The 16,233-nt window shown below is 38.4% G+C and overlaps 1 protein-coding gene across 1 annotated transcript; it reads left to right on the forward strand.

Moving 5' to 3' along the window:
- Positions 1-1,674: 1,674 nt before the first annotated feature.
- Positions 1,675-4,322, forward strand: LOC105032632 (cationic amino acid transporter 1-like). Its single transcript, XM_010907128.4, has 2 exons — positions 1,675-2,166; positions 2,747-4,322. Exons 1-2 carry the CDS (start codon positions 1,749-1,751, stop codon positions 4,099-4,101), a joined length of 1,773 nt encoding a protein of 590 aa, XP_010905430.1. The 5' UTR covers positions 1,675-1,748; the 3' UTR covers positions 4,102-4,322.
- Positions 4,323-16,233: the final 11,911 nt, after the last annotated feature.

Here is a 16,233-nt window from a genome sequence, read left to right on the forward strand (position 1 = left end):
TAACATAAGTAACTCTAAGATGTTATTCCCATATGAGAAGTGTTGTTACCTTGCGTTAATCGATCAAATTTTGTTTAGAGGCATAACGGACTGAGCTTGATCAAATCAAGCTTGTTTTGAAAATAATTTTGATATTCAACTCTAGGTTCAAACTTGATTTGTTTAGCATTATTTTGAGGACTATTCAAGCTTAATTTAGTGACAAGCCACATACAAGCCTAATTAATCAGCTTGATGGTCTTAAGGTGAGTTGAAATCAATTCAAGCTCAGCTCAAGCTTGAATAATAGCTTCATTCTAACCCAAACTAACAGTTATTGATTCTAAACATAAATAGAATACATTCGTTGAAGCCTTAATCCAACAATATATTAACAAAAAGTACATATGCTATGCGTATATTATGATGCCTGCTGACCTGAGATATTACTATGGGCGTGCATAGAAACTTTATTGCAAAGAATTTTCAAGGCTGCTTAAAAAGAAATTTATTTTTCTAATTAGTTACTCAGAAATTAATTAATCAATTTCTCAAATATAATTAAGCATGAAAAGTCACTTACTTATCCTTTTTTTTTTTTTTTGAACTCATCTACAGGTTATCTACATGGCATACTCCTGCATTAAGTGCAATTAGACGAAAAGTAATAGCAGAATATAGAGAAGCATTTTTGTTTTGCCAACACATATGCACGTACGTGTGTGCGCGCGCGCGCGCGCGTGTGGTTAAGTGTAATAATACATTTCATCTATCTACATATATTGCCAAACTCGTGTATGATTTGATGAGTCATAACTTAATTTAAATGGCTTTGCCAAATTTAGTGCAACAATAATTTTATGTGCAATTTTAAAATGTGTCAATTATGGGAGAACTTTTCTATTTATATTTTGCTCACCCAGAAGTTATCTTATTCAAATACATTGTATGAAATTTCCATGCTGGCCATTCAAATCATCGATATACTTCCAGGCCATTCCAATAAATTTCGAAGAAAGCAATATATATATCTAAAACAACTTTGCTTCTCTCATTAAACCATTCGCCATCTATTACCTTTTTTAATGCGCAATTTAGAATGCATCACTTTTGGGAGAATGGAAATTGGATATTTTTCTACTTGTGTTTTGCTCACCCAGAAGTCATCTTATTCAGATACAATGTATGAAATTCCATGCTGGCCATTCAAATCATAGATATGCTGGCCAACAAATCTGATTTTCTAATGAAACTTTTCCACCTATTTCTGCTACGCTAGGACGAAAGGAAAGCATCTTGCGGCATGTATTTAATATTAATTTATGTCACCACCAAATATATATTCATCTACTCGATATTTGTATGAAATATTAGTCTATGTCCAACATAAAATGGCATTTCCAAGCAATAGTTTCATATATCATCAATCACTTAGTAGTGATATACATGCATCTTGACCAAATTTTGAACTTACATGGAAATGCTATAAAAAGTATAGTCCAGCTGGGAAGTGACTATGAGACCCCTTTTTCATTTATTACCAAACTTGCTCGCAATGGAAATACCACACAAAAGAGGAAACCTTGGAGCAGTCCACCTTATAGCACTCCTATTTATAACCATATATACTTGCCAACAATAGAATGCCCCACACTCAAAATTCTTCCTCCATTTCTATTCTTGCTTCCACCTTATAGCACTCCTCTGAGAAAATTAGTATTGTTCATTCCTCCTCTTTCTTGCTCTGTGAAATATTTTTCTTGGAGAAGATGGGAGCCGGCGGCGACGGCAGCGGTGAGACGGTGGCGAAGAGAAGAGGGTGCTCGTGCAGCAAAGAAGACTTCCTTCCGGAGAAGTCGTTCGAGAGCTGGGCTAGCTATGGGAAGGCGCTACGGGAGACCGGCATGCGGCTCCGGGACCGGGTGACGGCCCGGTCGCTGGAGGAGACGGAGCTGCACGAGGTGCGGGCGAGGAGCGGGCACGAGATGAAGAAGAATCTCTCATGGTGGGATCTCATCTGGTTCGGCATCGGCGCGGTCATCGGCGCCGGAATATTCGTGCTCACCGGCCAGGAAGCCAACGAAGTGGCCGGCCCTGCCGTCGTCCTCTCCTACGTCGTCTCCGGGATCTGCGCCATGCTCTCCGTCTTCTGTTACACCGAGTTTGCTGTTGAGATCCCGGTCGCAGGTATTCTGTTTTTTTCGTTTGTTTGTCTGTCTATGCTTTGAATTATTCTAATTCTGTGTTTTAGCCGGAATTAGCTAAATTATTCAGACTTCAAGAATTTGTATAGATTATTTAGGATTTTTTACATAAGAAACTGTTGGTAATAAGTTAGTTAAGACGATAATGATTTTCTTTGGAGATTGGTTCTTATGATGTGTCTTTTGGCTAATTATAAAAAACAGAACAAAATGAATTTTATGTTAGAAATCAAAACATGATTCGTGTAATAAGTTCTAAGAATTATAGATCTATAAGATATTGTAAAGAGTCAAATCAGATGAACACTCTGGCAACCTGTGAAAAACTTTGTTCTTTTCAGATATATTTCATCCTCTGCACCCCTTGTATGTTTGGAAAGCACGTATATTATAACTTTTTCAAATCCTCGTAGGCATTTTCTAAAAATTTTATTTCCAATATATTTTGATTCCATAAGAATTCTTGTGTTTCCTGTTTCCACTAATGATCTAGAATCTTAATTTCATGCATTCACCAATTATGTGTGACATTTTAATAAATTCTTCTCCAAATTCCACTTCAGGTGGTTCTTTCGCTTACCTCCGGGTGGAGCTCGGCGACTTCATGGCGTTCGTGGCGGCGGGCAACATCCTCCTCGAGTACGTCATCGGTGGTGCCGCCGTCGCCCGGTCCTGGACCTCCTACTTCGCCACCCTCCTCAACCACGCCCCCAACGACTTCCGCATCCACGCCACCGCCCTCGCCGACGACTACAACCGCCTCGACCCCATCGCCGTCGTGGTCATCTCCGTCATCTGCATCGCCGCCGTCCTCAGCACCAAGGGCACATCCCGCTTCAACTACATCGCCTCCATCATCCACCTCGCCGTCATCCTCTTCATCATCATCGCCGGTCTCACCAAGGCCAACGCCGCCAACTACACCCCCTTCGCCCCCTACGGCGTCCGCGGCATCTTCTCGGCCTCCGCCGTGCTCTTCTTCGCTTACATCGGCTTCGACGCCGTCTCCACCATGGCCGAGGAGACCAAAAACCCCGCCAAGGATGTCCCCATCGGCCTCGTCGGTTCCATGGCCATCGTCACCCTTGCCTACTGCGCCCTCGCCGTCACTCTATGCCTCATGCAGCCCTACAACACCATCGACGTCGACGCCCCATTCTCCGTCGCGTTCCAGGTCGCCGGCATGGACTGGGCCAAGTACATCGTCGCCTTCGGGGCTCTCAAGGGGATGACCACGGTCCTCCTCGTGTCCGCCATCGGCCAGGCGCGCTACCTCACCCACATCGCTCGCACCCACATGGTTCCGCCGTGGCTGGCTCAGGTGCACGGCAAGACCGGCACTCCGATCAACGCCACCATCGTCATGCTCTGCGCCACCGCCGTCATCGCCTTCTTCACCAATCTGGGCATCCTCTCCAACCTCCTATCCATCTCCACTCTGTTCATCTTCATGCTCGTCGCCGTGGCTCTTCTCGTCCGCCGCTACTACGTCGCCGGCGAGACCTCGGATTCCGACCGGAATAAGTTGGTGGCTTGCATCGTGCTCATACTGGCATCATCCATCGCGACGGCGACGTACTGGGGGTTGAGCGAGAAGGGGTGGATTGGGTACGTGGTGACGGTGCCGATATGGTTCCTGTCGACGTTGTTCCTGTGGCTGGCGGTGCCCAAGGCGAGGGAGCCGAGGCTGTGGGGAGCGCCGATGGTGCCATGGCTGCCGTCGGCGTCGATCGCGGTCAATATATTCTTGCTGGGATCGATCGACAGGGATTCGTTCGCGAGGTTTGGAATCTGGACGGCAGCGCTGCTGATATATTACTTGTTTTTTGGTCTGCATGCGTCCTATGATACTGCGATGGCGGCCGAAAGAACCGCGGGGCCGACGAAGAGGTTGGAGGAGGGCAACGGTGGGCGGTAGGAGGAGGGAGAGAGGAAGGGGAGTGCTGATGGTGAAAGAAGAAGAACAAGAGTAGCCAAGTGTGCCTATTAAATTTCCTATTGCTTTTTCTTTGGATTTCATGAGCAAAGACAGAAAGTGTTGTAAGAATGTGAAATTTAGATGGGGAGAGAAAGAACGTCTTGATTGGTTGGATGCTGATGTTTAAAAGTTCGACATTTAGTATTAAGCGAAATAATTAGTTGTTCAGCAGTTCTTCTGAAGCCAAGGAGTTTCTAGGTGCTCCAAAGTTTCGGATGCTGACAGTGTCTTCCCCAGGGATTCCTGTCCTCTGGAGGTAACTCTTGCCTTCATCCGACCACCAATATATTGTGCTCCAACGACATCTTTCTTTTCTTTAGAAAAGGGATCCGTAACCAGAGGGGTTTTGAGAGATTTGAGGCATTGGACCGGGGTATTCGTGTTCCCCTTTGAAATCAAAACGGAAACAAGACCCTTCCCAACCAAATAGTTGGATTGAGATGCATCCTGTTCTATTTTCATTCTAGAGCCTAACTCACTATAATCAAATATGCTCTTGGTGCAAGCAAAATTGGTTATTTCACTCTAAGGTATCTTACTGTTCCAGTCCACCTTGATGAGAACAGTCTTTCCATATTAATGCACTTGTTGAAGCTTGTCCGGATCCAAGTTTTTGCAGCGTAGCTGCGATGTTTTGTATATAGGATATGTCACGTTCAATAGGACCTTATCAACCCTCTTCAAAATTGAACTTAGTTTGAGTGACTGAATTTCCACTATAATATTTTGAAAGACTAGGTGCAGAGATGAGCTTGTAGGACTCGTTTGATTCACGATGAAAAACGGAGAGAAAAGATAATTCTAAAAAATGAAGAAAGGTTCTCTTGTTTGATTGGAATTTTAAGAAGAGAGAATAAAAAGTTTTTTTTATGAAAAATATTTTTCACATTTTATAGAAAGTAGAAATCATTGGGAAGATGAATTTTGAGACTTCCCATAGGATGAACTGTGATGATTTTTTTCTTCTTTACAAAAATATTTTTTAAAAATCTATGACTGAAATCTTACAAAATATCAATGGATAATTAAGATAAAATATTGAATAGTTATATTAATATATTACTATAGTATTATATTTAATATTATATTTATATCAATAAATTTATTATATTAAATATTAATATTATATTAATATAATAAAAATATATTATATTATATTGTATTAATAAATTATTATGATGTAATGTTATATTATAATATATTAGTATTATATTTATATAATATAAATATAATAATATTATTTATATAAAATTTAAAAGTAAAAAGTATAGTCTTATACCCATTAAAAATATAATAGATATTTTATATAATTTTTTTAAAAAAATATACTCAACCGAACATAGGCCACTCTGCAATAAACTATTTTTCATAATCAACTAAACATTTCAAAATTATCTTTCCAAAAAATAATTTTTCAGAAAGTTTCTTCCTAAAAAATTGAGGAAAAGTTAACTTTCTTATAAGAAAAATTCTCCTAATGAACCCAATGAATCCACGGAGCTTTTCAAGCAGCCCAGTCCCAGCAAAGAGAGGATTTTTTTGCTGGAAAGGGTCGGGTACCTGTACAGAAATAAAAAGCCCTCATCAGTTCTGATCCCAGACCTGGCGCTTGCATTGCCCATTGATGGGTCATGTTTTGAACCATAGGCTAGAGGGGAATCCCATTTCACCCATATAGAGGCAGCTGGGTCTTGGGCAAACTACTATTGCCCTCCAGAATATACTCTCGAAACATGGCATGACTCCTTCCTGTTGCAAAGCAAGTGCGAGAGAGAAAGGAGTCCTTGTCCTATGTATCTAAAAACAGCCACCACCATCATACAACCTACTGGAATAGAGAATTGAATCCTTCATTCACCACCATGTCCCTGCCATATTTCACCCAAAAAACAAGCGCTTAATAACCTTAATAGCCTTGACATACATACTAATAGAGGGAATCCTAAATGAAAATCTTAAAATTTTTCTCAAGTTTTCCTCCAAGTATTTTCTTTTGACAATCCACGTTGAGATCCTTTAGTCCCATATTGGAAGTAGAAGGATCTTTAAAGCCACATATGTAAGAAGGATTTGTCTAAGCCACCTAAAGCTGTAAGGTAGTTGAAAGAAAGTCTTTAACATGCACATGCAGATTGGACCGGATGCGGGCTAAGCACCCTGCTAACACAAAACTTTATCTTTTAATTTTTATTTGACCTTTTAAATGCTTATGCTGCCATTAATAGCTAGTAAAAGTCTAAACGGTCAAATTGGATGACTATAAAAAGGTCATCTTGAGGCCTAATCCTATATGCTCTAAAAGAATCAATATTTTCTCCAAAGTACTCTCTCTTCTTTCTATTTTTTCTATTTCGATATTTTTTTTAATATTTATATTTATTTTATTGGATGCTGAAAGGATTTTCATCAACCTCTTTCATAGCCGTGCTTGCAAACAGAGAATGCCGGTCTTATCTTGAGGTAATTTTTCCTAATTTTCCAACATGAAGGATGGAAATATGCCTTAGGACAATACTGCACATGCCTCCGGATTTATCATTTTTTTATTTATTTTTGTAATCTTCAGTAAGCCATCTATAACTTTTTTATAATAGGAGAAAATAAAAATTTTGTTAGTTTCCTTAAATTACATCTAGAATTTTATAAGCTTTATTCTAACAATCTAAGGTGTAAACACTGTGAATTGTTATTAAGAAGCTAATAGGATACCAACTCGAGATTAAAAAAGAAGCTGTGCATAATTTTTATGTATAACCTAGTTGATGCTCTATCATACAAACTGAAATTAATTAAATTGGGTTAGCGTTCTCCAAATTGAAGGATATTCTATTCCATTGTTAGAATAGTTTTGTCACAATTATTCTTTTCTAAAATTTATTTATTGAACATAATTTTTTTAACAATAACAAAAATTATTTGTGCCAATAATTTGTCTTGAATGGACATGCTTAAAATCCAATAATTTTAAAGGAAGAACAATTCTAAAAGTTTTTTTAAAGGATATTTGAATTGACAATCATAAGAAGTTACTTAGAACCATGAAAATACTAAGTAGAATTTTTGGATTTCTTTTACAGCTTTTTTCTCTCCTTCTACTATATCTAATTTTCTCACCTAAATCCTATAGAATGGGTAGCCACCATGCCTCTAGTCTCAAGTCTAAAAAATTTTATAGCTTAGGATTTGTCAGGTAGCAAGAATATTTAAAACCTTGGCTCATAACTTTGGGTCTCATATTTGTTATAGAGAAGGATTCTGCATATCTTGCTCCTCCAAAAAGGTCCTCCAATATACTCAATCTACATGGATAAATCTTGCAAAGAAATTGAGTTTCACTGTAGGTTTAGAATTCTTAACTATGTTTTAGATGAATGATATGAGACCTATAGAAAATATAAGACTGCTAAGGATCTTTGATATGCCTTAGATAATGCCTACATTAAAGATAATGAAGGTGCTCAAAGGTTTACTATAACAGACTTTAACAACTATAAGATGATAGATAATATGCCTATCAATGATCAGATTTATATAGTTCATAATTATATCCATGAGATCAATAGAGGTGGTTCCATATTAGATAAAAATTATCAAACCACTTGTCTGTTTAACAAGTTACCATCTTCTGGATCAAAGTTTATCCAAGAACTTAGGAGAACACAAAGTATACTAGTATTGGTCAGTCATCCAATCTATTAGGATAAAAGACCAATACCGACTTAGGGAGATCAAAGATCATCAATTGCAAACCAAGGTTAACTTAACTAAGGTTAGTTCTCAAGGTCAAAATGATAACTTTAAGGGCCATCTATTAGATGTGTGCCCTAGATGCCAGATTGGCTGACACATTTCTGTACAAAAGTAAGGGCAAATTTATAATTTTGACTATAAATGAATAAAAGGATTATTCTACTATCACATTGTGTACATTGTATCTGTGATACATCCTTTGAGTTAGTAGGAATGTTAATTCATATTTTTAAGAGTTGAAAATTTAAGGCATGAATTTACATAACTAACTCATAAACAGCTTCTGACCATAGGATCATCATGAGGATGGTGATCGATCCGAAAGGTTGGTGTACGATCGCTTCCTTAGGGTAGATGTGTCTTGAGTCTATGGTGTGGAGACACCGAACGAGAGTACAGGTATTCGTTAAGAATGAGAGTACAGAGCGTGACCACCTCGAGCAGTCATAAGGAAGTCTACCTTCTCGTCGATGACTAGCTCGATGCTGCAGCTGTGTGTCTAGTTCTTTGATCTGAGGTACATCGATGGTTCACTTTGAGTGTGTTATAGTTTGACTATACTATAACTCGGTCTCCTAGCCATTCAAAACTCTGAGGTGTATGTTGGCTGTAGCATATTCATTGTAAGAACCAGATCACACCAAGATGGGATCTATCAACTTCGGTAGATAAAAGTAGTAGTCCTATGATGATCGAAAGATTGAGTCCTTAAGCCCATAGCCATGGCAGAGTGAAATAATGGAAAAAAATTTTTCATTGGAATTTCACATCGGACTCGGATCGATCGATTGATTCATATGACTAATGTTGGGTTTGACGAGTTCATCTTAACCCTAATTCAGTCGGGACTCATGATAGAGGAACTCAATCACACAGGTAGCTGCATCGAGAGGTTCATCTTTATTTCTGATGGGTTGCCACCATATACTGCTAGGTATCACTGATAGATTTTGAGAGTAATTTGAATGATCTTGATGATCGATCATTCTAATTATCTGAATCAGAAGAGTTCTGGTCCATTGAAAGGAGTTTCGATGATGTCGATGATGAGATCATGACATATCTCATTACCATATAGAAATAAACCTAACTGGATCACACAAATAAGAGTTACGGTCTGGATGTCATCAATTGAGCTAGCCCAGTTCGATTGATTTGGATTAGATCCAATTAGGTTCAAAAAAATTGTGCTAGCACACGATTGAGCCTAACTTTCTCCTCGTATAATCTTTTTCATCTCGACTGAGCCAAATGTGATTTGACTCACCCAGAGAACCTTGAGAAGGTTTCTTTCAGTCTGACTGGAGCCAGTCTAGCTCAAAAAAGTCTTATCTTAATTCATGAGATAAATTTAAGACAACACCTGCCAATTTCTATCACCTGCCATTTCTATTTTAGGACATCGATCAAACATTGACTTATGGATCTTAAACTGAAGGCCACTTGGCAAGAGATCATTGAAGAGTTTTTGTGGAGTATCCACCTGCTAAATTAGGCCTCAAAGTGGGCACCAAGATCAGATTGGGCGTGCGCCCCAAGTGGATAAGGATAGAGTCCCATGCGATGAGGACTCTATGCCTTGATCGACTCAAACTGTTGGGCGCCAATCTCACTATGTTTATCCAGTGTTGGCGCCAACAATAGGAGGATTTGGTGGGGTTCTTATCTGATATGATTAGATGACATCACTCCATCAATCAAATTTTTTTAAAATTAATTAGAATTTTCTAATTAGTCGAATGATGTGGCACTGCATGGTGCAGCAGGGTCTATTTAAACCCTGTCTGCGCCTAGGGTTTTGAGAATCTGCTCAATCCCTAGCAAAAGCCTGATATCCCTCCACTTCTCCATGTTCCCTCTGGTCTTCTCTCTCCCCTCTTCACATCCAAGAAGTTGGACATCCATCTGGTGCTTGTCCAAGGTGTGGTGGCTCTCTGATCAGAAGGCTACAGAGATTTGTCGAGAAGCTGCTGCTCCAGCTTCAGAAGATCTTTTAAAGATCTTTCAGATCAGATCCAGATGTAATTTTTGGAGCAGAGATTTATAAGGAGAAGATGATCCAGATCCTACTTGAGTGGATATCGATAGAGGTCAAATGACTGTGTGACTATTTTTGAACCTCGGGCATTGCTGCGATCATCTACAGGATAATCTAGTTACCCTAGAGGTATTCCTCTAATTCTCAAATTATAAATTTAATTTTAGATTAAATATTAGATAATAAGAATCAGATCTAATAGATCTTAGATTTGAAATAAAGTAAGATAATTTTTTTTAAATATTTCATCCCAAATCTCATTAGATCTAGAAGATCCTACAAACAAAAATATGATTTTTTCCTTCAACTGGTATCAGAGCCAAATTGATGGCTCTATTTTAGATCTAATTTAGATTTTATTTTTATTTTTATTTATCTGATATTAATAAATTTTAGATATCACATCAGATGTGACAGGATCTGAAATCAAAAAAATTTAAAATTAAATCTAAGTAGATCTAACATGTATGAAATGCATGACTAGACTAGGAGTAGTTTAAACTATGAATAGTCTTGAAGTTTTATGTTTTAATGTGATTAAAATATAAATTAGATCTAATTTATTCTCTAATTTTTTGATGTTATAAATGTTCTATTTAGATCAAAAAATAAAAAATAAAATTTAATTAATTTATAAGATTGATCTGCTGCATGCCTAGACTAATTGTAGAATTGTTCTAGTAACTGTCTAGAATAGATTTTATATTGAATAGTTCAATTTAAATCTTATTTTTCAGATGTTACATATGGTGTATCAGATATGAAAGCATGCTAATTAGATCATATTTTAATACATGAGATGTATGCAAAGCATGTATAAGTTAGATTTGAAATTATATATGTGATATGTAACTTAGATCTAACTAGTTTTGTAGTTAAATCAATATTTCTGATTAAGGTGTTCCTCATGACCGTCTGGTCATAAGAATAAAGTAAGGTTTAAGACCCTCTCCTCTCATTCAATGGGGTGTTCTTATGACGTGTAGGGGTGCTACGCGTTCATCCTTAATCTGAAATCAAACTTACTTTTCTGTAAAATCCTAGATCCTGAAATTTTAGAATTTATTTTACATATTTTATTTATGAACCCAAGACTTAATTAATGAATTAAGCTTATGAAATTCAATTAGGTCTAAAATTAAAAATTTTAGATGTAAGTCATTTTTATAAAATTGGGTTCGGACTTGGGTAGCTCAATTAGGTCTAGCGGTTGATCAAACTGAATCAAAAGTTGGTTAGGTGAGATCATGAAAGTTAATAATTGACCAGCCTAATAGGATTAAGTCTAGGTCAAGGTCGAATCACATTTAGATGTGACTCGATTAAGTTAAGACCTAATTTGGCTCAGTGGTTAGAGCCTGGATTGTAGGCTAACCCAATTGGTTCTGGTTCGATAATTTGGTGTCTAAGGTAAGTTGGACAGATGCGACGACTAGTTTTTAATTGGGAGCTACTCAACTCGAATGCGTTCTTGTCAAGTTAATGGCATATCCCTCCCATCGGTCTCACTTACTTGGCCATATGTGTCGACCCAGTTCTGATTTGAGGTGGCTAACAATTTGAGCTAATCCATGCCACTAGGTTAGTCATAATTGTTATGACTATGTCAAGTCAAGTTTAATGAGACCTAAATCAAATCTTCCTAAGAAAATATTAAGTCTAAGGTCTTCCATCATTGTGGATGTGCAGGCCCTTCCCGGGGTTAATTGTTCTCGGCTGGTTACAGTGGTTCAGTTGCACCGAAAAGATGCAACCATGTCCATTAGGCATTGGATGCTACGGATTAAAGGATGGATTGTGCTCAATATTTTGGATACGATGAGGGACTCAATCAGGAATCTAGTTCATGCAAATGGTGGGTCTGACTTAACTAAGGATTGGAGTAATATTCCAGACACGGTGAGCTTCATGAATTAGAGACCAAGTTTTGGGTGCATCATGATTAGAGAATCATTGGACAAGAGTTGTCCACTCATCAGTGGACCCATCATCAATAACTGTTAGGTGAGGTGGTGAGCCAGTCGGTGAGACCGCACCACCCACTAGAAATCACTAATCATGGAGATTTTCACATCTCTACCTAAGAAGTGTAGGGATCTGAGAAAATAGTGGGAGCCTAATTTATTTAAAAATAAAATTCTTAAACAAATTGGTTAAGTCTAATTATAAAATCTAATTAGAAACTTTTGACTCTCTACAAGAAACATGTCTGCGTCCAACCCTCTGACCAAAATACTAGACACCCATAAATTGATTGGATCCAATTTCAAGGATTGGTTGAGAAACTACAGAATTATTCTGGGTTTCGAGAAACTGACTCATGTCTTGGACCAGGATCCACCTACCATGCCAGCACGTCTGATTGCTGAACAGATTGCATCTCTGAAAAAGTAGACGGATGAAGATAACAAAGCTAGGTACTATATGTTGGGTGCAATGTCTGATGACTTGCAGCGCCAGCATGAGAATATTATGACTACTCGTCAAATGTTGGCTCACCTACAAGAGTTATTTGGTAAACAAAGTCGCGCAGTCAAGTATTGAGTCTGCCAAAGACTTTTTAAGGCTAAAATGCGTGATGGACAGTCAGTCCAAGATCATTGTTTGATAATGATCAAGGACTTTGAGGAGCTTGAGAAGCTCGGTATCATCTTAGACAAAGATTTTCAGATTGATGTGATCCTTCAGTCCTTGTTTGATGCATATGGTCAGTTCATCATGAACTTTCATATGCATAAGATGCAGTGTACCTTGGCTGAGTTAATGAATATGTTGGTTACGGCTGAGCTTTCTTTGAAAAGTTCAAAAGGCTCAGTCCTTACTGTGGAGCGGACTTCTTCCAAGAGAAAATCTTTTGGAAAGAAGAAGAAGTCTGCGAAGAAGCAGAAGGTGGATGGGAAGAAGAAGAAGACAGAACCGAAGAAGAAGGCTGTTGAAAAGAAAAAATATTTCCACGGTAATTCAGACGGCCATTGAAAACGGAACTATCCTCAATACCTGACCACCCTAAAGAACAAGAAGGATGGTCCTTCTGGAGGTATGCTCGTTATAGAATCTAATCTTACGGTTTCCTCTGCATCCAGTTGGGTACTTTACTCTGGTTCTAGTACTCATTTGTACACTTCTATGCAGGGTCTTGAGGAGACAGGAGGCTGAGGGATGGGGATATAATCCTACGCATCGGAAATGGAGCAAGAGTTACTGTTGTGGTCGTGAAAACCTATCCTCTGCGATTACCATTAGGATTAGATTTAGTTCTTAGAGACTGTTATTATATGCCTGCAGCAAGCAGAAATTTGATTTCTATTTCATGTTTAGCATAAGAAGGCTATGTGATTAGCTTTCATAAGGACCATTGTAACATATTTTATGAAAATAATAAAGTTGCAAATGATTTTCTTATTAATGGTCTCTATCAGCTACATATTGATGTATCTATATTTTATATCGAGCAAAATGTGAATGTCATAGAAATTAAAAGGCCTAGAGATAGTCTAAATGATAAGTATCTGTGGTACCTAAGGCTAGGTCATATAGTGGAAGATAGGGTTAACAAATTGGAAAAATTCAGGCTATTAAGTCCGTTGACTTCTGAGTCATATCCAGTTTGTGAATCATGCCTTCAAGGCAAAATGACCAAGCTTCCTTTTGTGGGACATGGAAAAAGGCCACAGACCTACTTGTCCTAGTACATACGGATGTGTGCGGCCCATTTGATGTGCCGGCTAAAGGCAACTATATCTACTTCATTACCTTTACCGATGATATGTCTAGGTATGGATATGTGTTTTTAATGAAACACAAGTCTGAAGCCTTTCAAAAGTTTAAAGAATTCAGGCATAAGGTAGAAAAACAAACAGAAAAGCCCATTAAGGTTCTTCGATCAGATCGAGGAGGTGAATACCTTAGTCGAAAGTTTCTAGACTATCTTAAGGATAATGGCATAGTCTCTCAATGGACTCCACCTGGAACGCCACAACTCAACGGAGTTTCAGAACGAAAAAATCAGACCCTATTAGATATGGTCCGTTCCATGATGAGCTTCACGGACCTTCCTGAGTTTCTTTGGGGACATTGTCTCATGACAGCAATATATGTATTGAATAGGGTTTCCTCTAAAATTATTCCTATCACACCGTATGAGATATGGCATGGTAAGAAATTAAATATGAGTCATCTCAGAATTTGGGGCTGTCCGGCTCATGTCAAGAGACAGCAGGTGGACAAGTTAGAGTTTAGGTCTTTTAGAGCTCGGTTCATAGGATATCCTAAAGAGTCATTAGGATACTATTTTTATATTTTGGAAGACCACAATGTGATTGTGAATCGACATGCTATTTTTCTTAAAAAATAGTTTATTCAAGATAATGGCATCGGAAGAATAATTAAGCTCAAAGAGAATGTCTTCCAAAAGCAACGAGCTAAAGAACCTGAGGAACCCAATCAATTAGAACCAGTCCTAACACAACCTCTTCCACCTCGTAGATCGACTAGGGTTTTTTGTCTTCCTGAAAGGTACTTAGGTACTATACAAGAGGAAGTAGAGAAAATGTTCCTCATTGAAAATGAGACTCATGGTGATGACCCCAAGACCTATGACGAGGTGATATCAGATATCGACTCCGAGAAATGATTAGAGGCAATGAGATCAGAAATTGACTCGATGCACTCAAACCAAGTCTGAACTTTGGTAGATCCACCTGAAGATATTGTACCTATTAGGTGTAAATGGATCTTCAAGAGAAAGATAGGTACAGATGGAAATGTGGAGACATTCAAGGCTAGGCTCATAGCAAAAGGTTATAGTCAACACGAAGGCATTGACTATCAGGATATCTTTTCGCCCGTAGCCATGCTAAAATCTATCCGCACATTGCTTGCTGTTGCAGTCTATTTCGATTATGAAATATAGCAGATGGACATGAAAATGACGTTCTTAAATGGATATCTTGAGGAAGATATCTATATGGAATAGTCGCTTGGTTTCACATCCAGTGATGATGATCACAAGGTCTGCAAGCTGCAAAGGTCCATTTATGGACTTAAGCAAGCATCTTAGAGCTAGAATACTCGTTTCAATGATATGATCAAAATATTTGGTTTCATCAAGAACAAGGAGGAACCATGTGTATTCAAGAAAGTCAGTGGGAGTGCAGTTGTCTTCCTCGTACTATACGTAGATGACATCCTCCTGATTGGGAATGATATTTTCATATTGACCTCAGTCAAAATATGGTTGTCTAAGGAGTTCTCTATGAAAGATCTAGGAGAAGTATCCTTTATACTGGGTATTAAGGTCTATAGAGATAGACCAAATAGGATGCTAGGACTTTCATAGAAGATGTACATAGAGGATGTGCTAAAAAAGTTTAGCATGAAAAACTTCAAAAGAGGTTTAGTACTTTTTAGACATGGCATTCATCTCTCCAAGAAGATGTGCCCTAGCACACTTGAGAAGATTGAACGCATGAGCAAGATCCCTTATGCTTCAGCAATAGGAAGCCTCATGTATGCCATGCTATGTACACGACCTGATATAGCCTATGCTGTGAGTGTCACAAGCAGATATCAGTCGAATCCAGACGAAGAGCACTAGACTTTTGTGGAATGTATCCTTAAGTACTTGAGAAGGACTAAAGATATGTTTCTAGTCTTTGGAATGGAGAACTCCAGATTTAGAGATTTACAGACTCAGACTTCATGTCTGATATAGATGATCGAAAGTCGACATCTGAAAGTCTGTTCATTTGCAATGGTGGTGCAGTTAGCTAGAAGAGTTTCAAGCAGACGGTGATTGCTGATTCCACCATGGAGGCAGAGTATATTGCTGCATTAAAAGCTGCGAAGGAGGTATTTTGGTACAAAAAATTTATTGCAGAGCTTGGAGTGATGCCATCGGATGCCATCCCTCTTTACTGCGACAATAATGGCACCATAGCCCTAGCTAAGGAGCCAAGGTCTCACCAGAAGTCCAAGCATATCGAGCGGCGATTCCATCTGATCTGTGATTACCTCGAAAAGGATTATATCGAGGTTAAGAGAGTCAACTCCACAGACAATGTGACAGACCCACTGACAAAGCCATTAGGCCAGCAGAAGATCGAAGCCCACCTTGAGAAGATGGGACTTAGATATGTAGCCAATTGGTATTAGGTCAAGTAGAAGTTTGTTAGATATGTGCCCTAGATGCCAGATTGGTTGACACATTCCTGTACAAAAGTAAGGGCAAATTTATAATTTTGACTATAAATGAATAAAAGGGTTATTCTACTATCACATTGTGT

The sequence above is a fragment of the Elaeis guineensis genome, chromosome 2 (assembly GCF_000442705.2).
Source record: "Elaeis guineensis isolate ETL-2024a chromosome 2, EG11, whole genome shotgun sequence".
Taxonomy (NCBI): domain Eukaryota; kingdom Viridiplantae; phylum Streptophyta; class Magnoliopsida; order Arecales; family Arecaceae; genus Elaeis; species Elaeis guineensis.

Excerpts from the sequence above, each read along its gene's own strand:
- LOC105032632 (XM_010907128.4), top strand. The coding sequence starts at position 1,749 with ATGGGAGCCGGCGGCGACGGCAGCGGTGAGACGGTGGCGAAGAGAAGA. Across the intron at positions 2,167-2,746 it reads TGTTGAGATCCCGGTCGCAG|GTGGTTCTTTCGCTTACCTC; the intron begins GTATTCTGTTTT and ends ATTCCACTTCAG.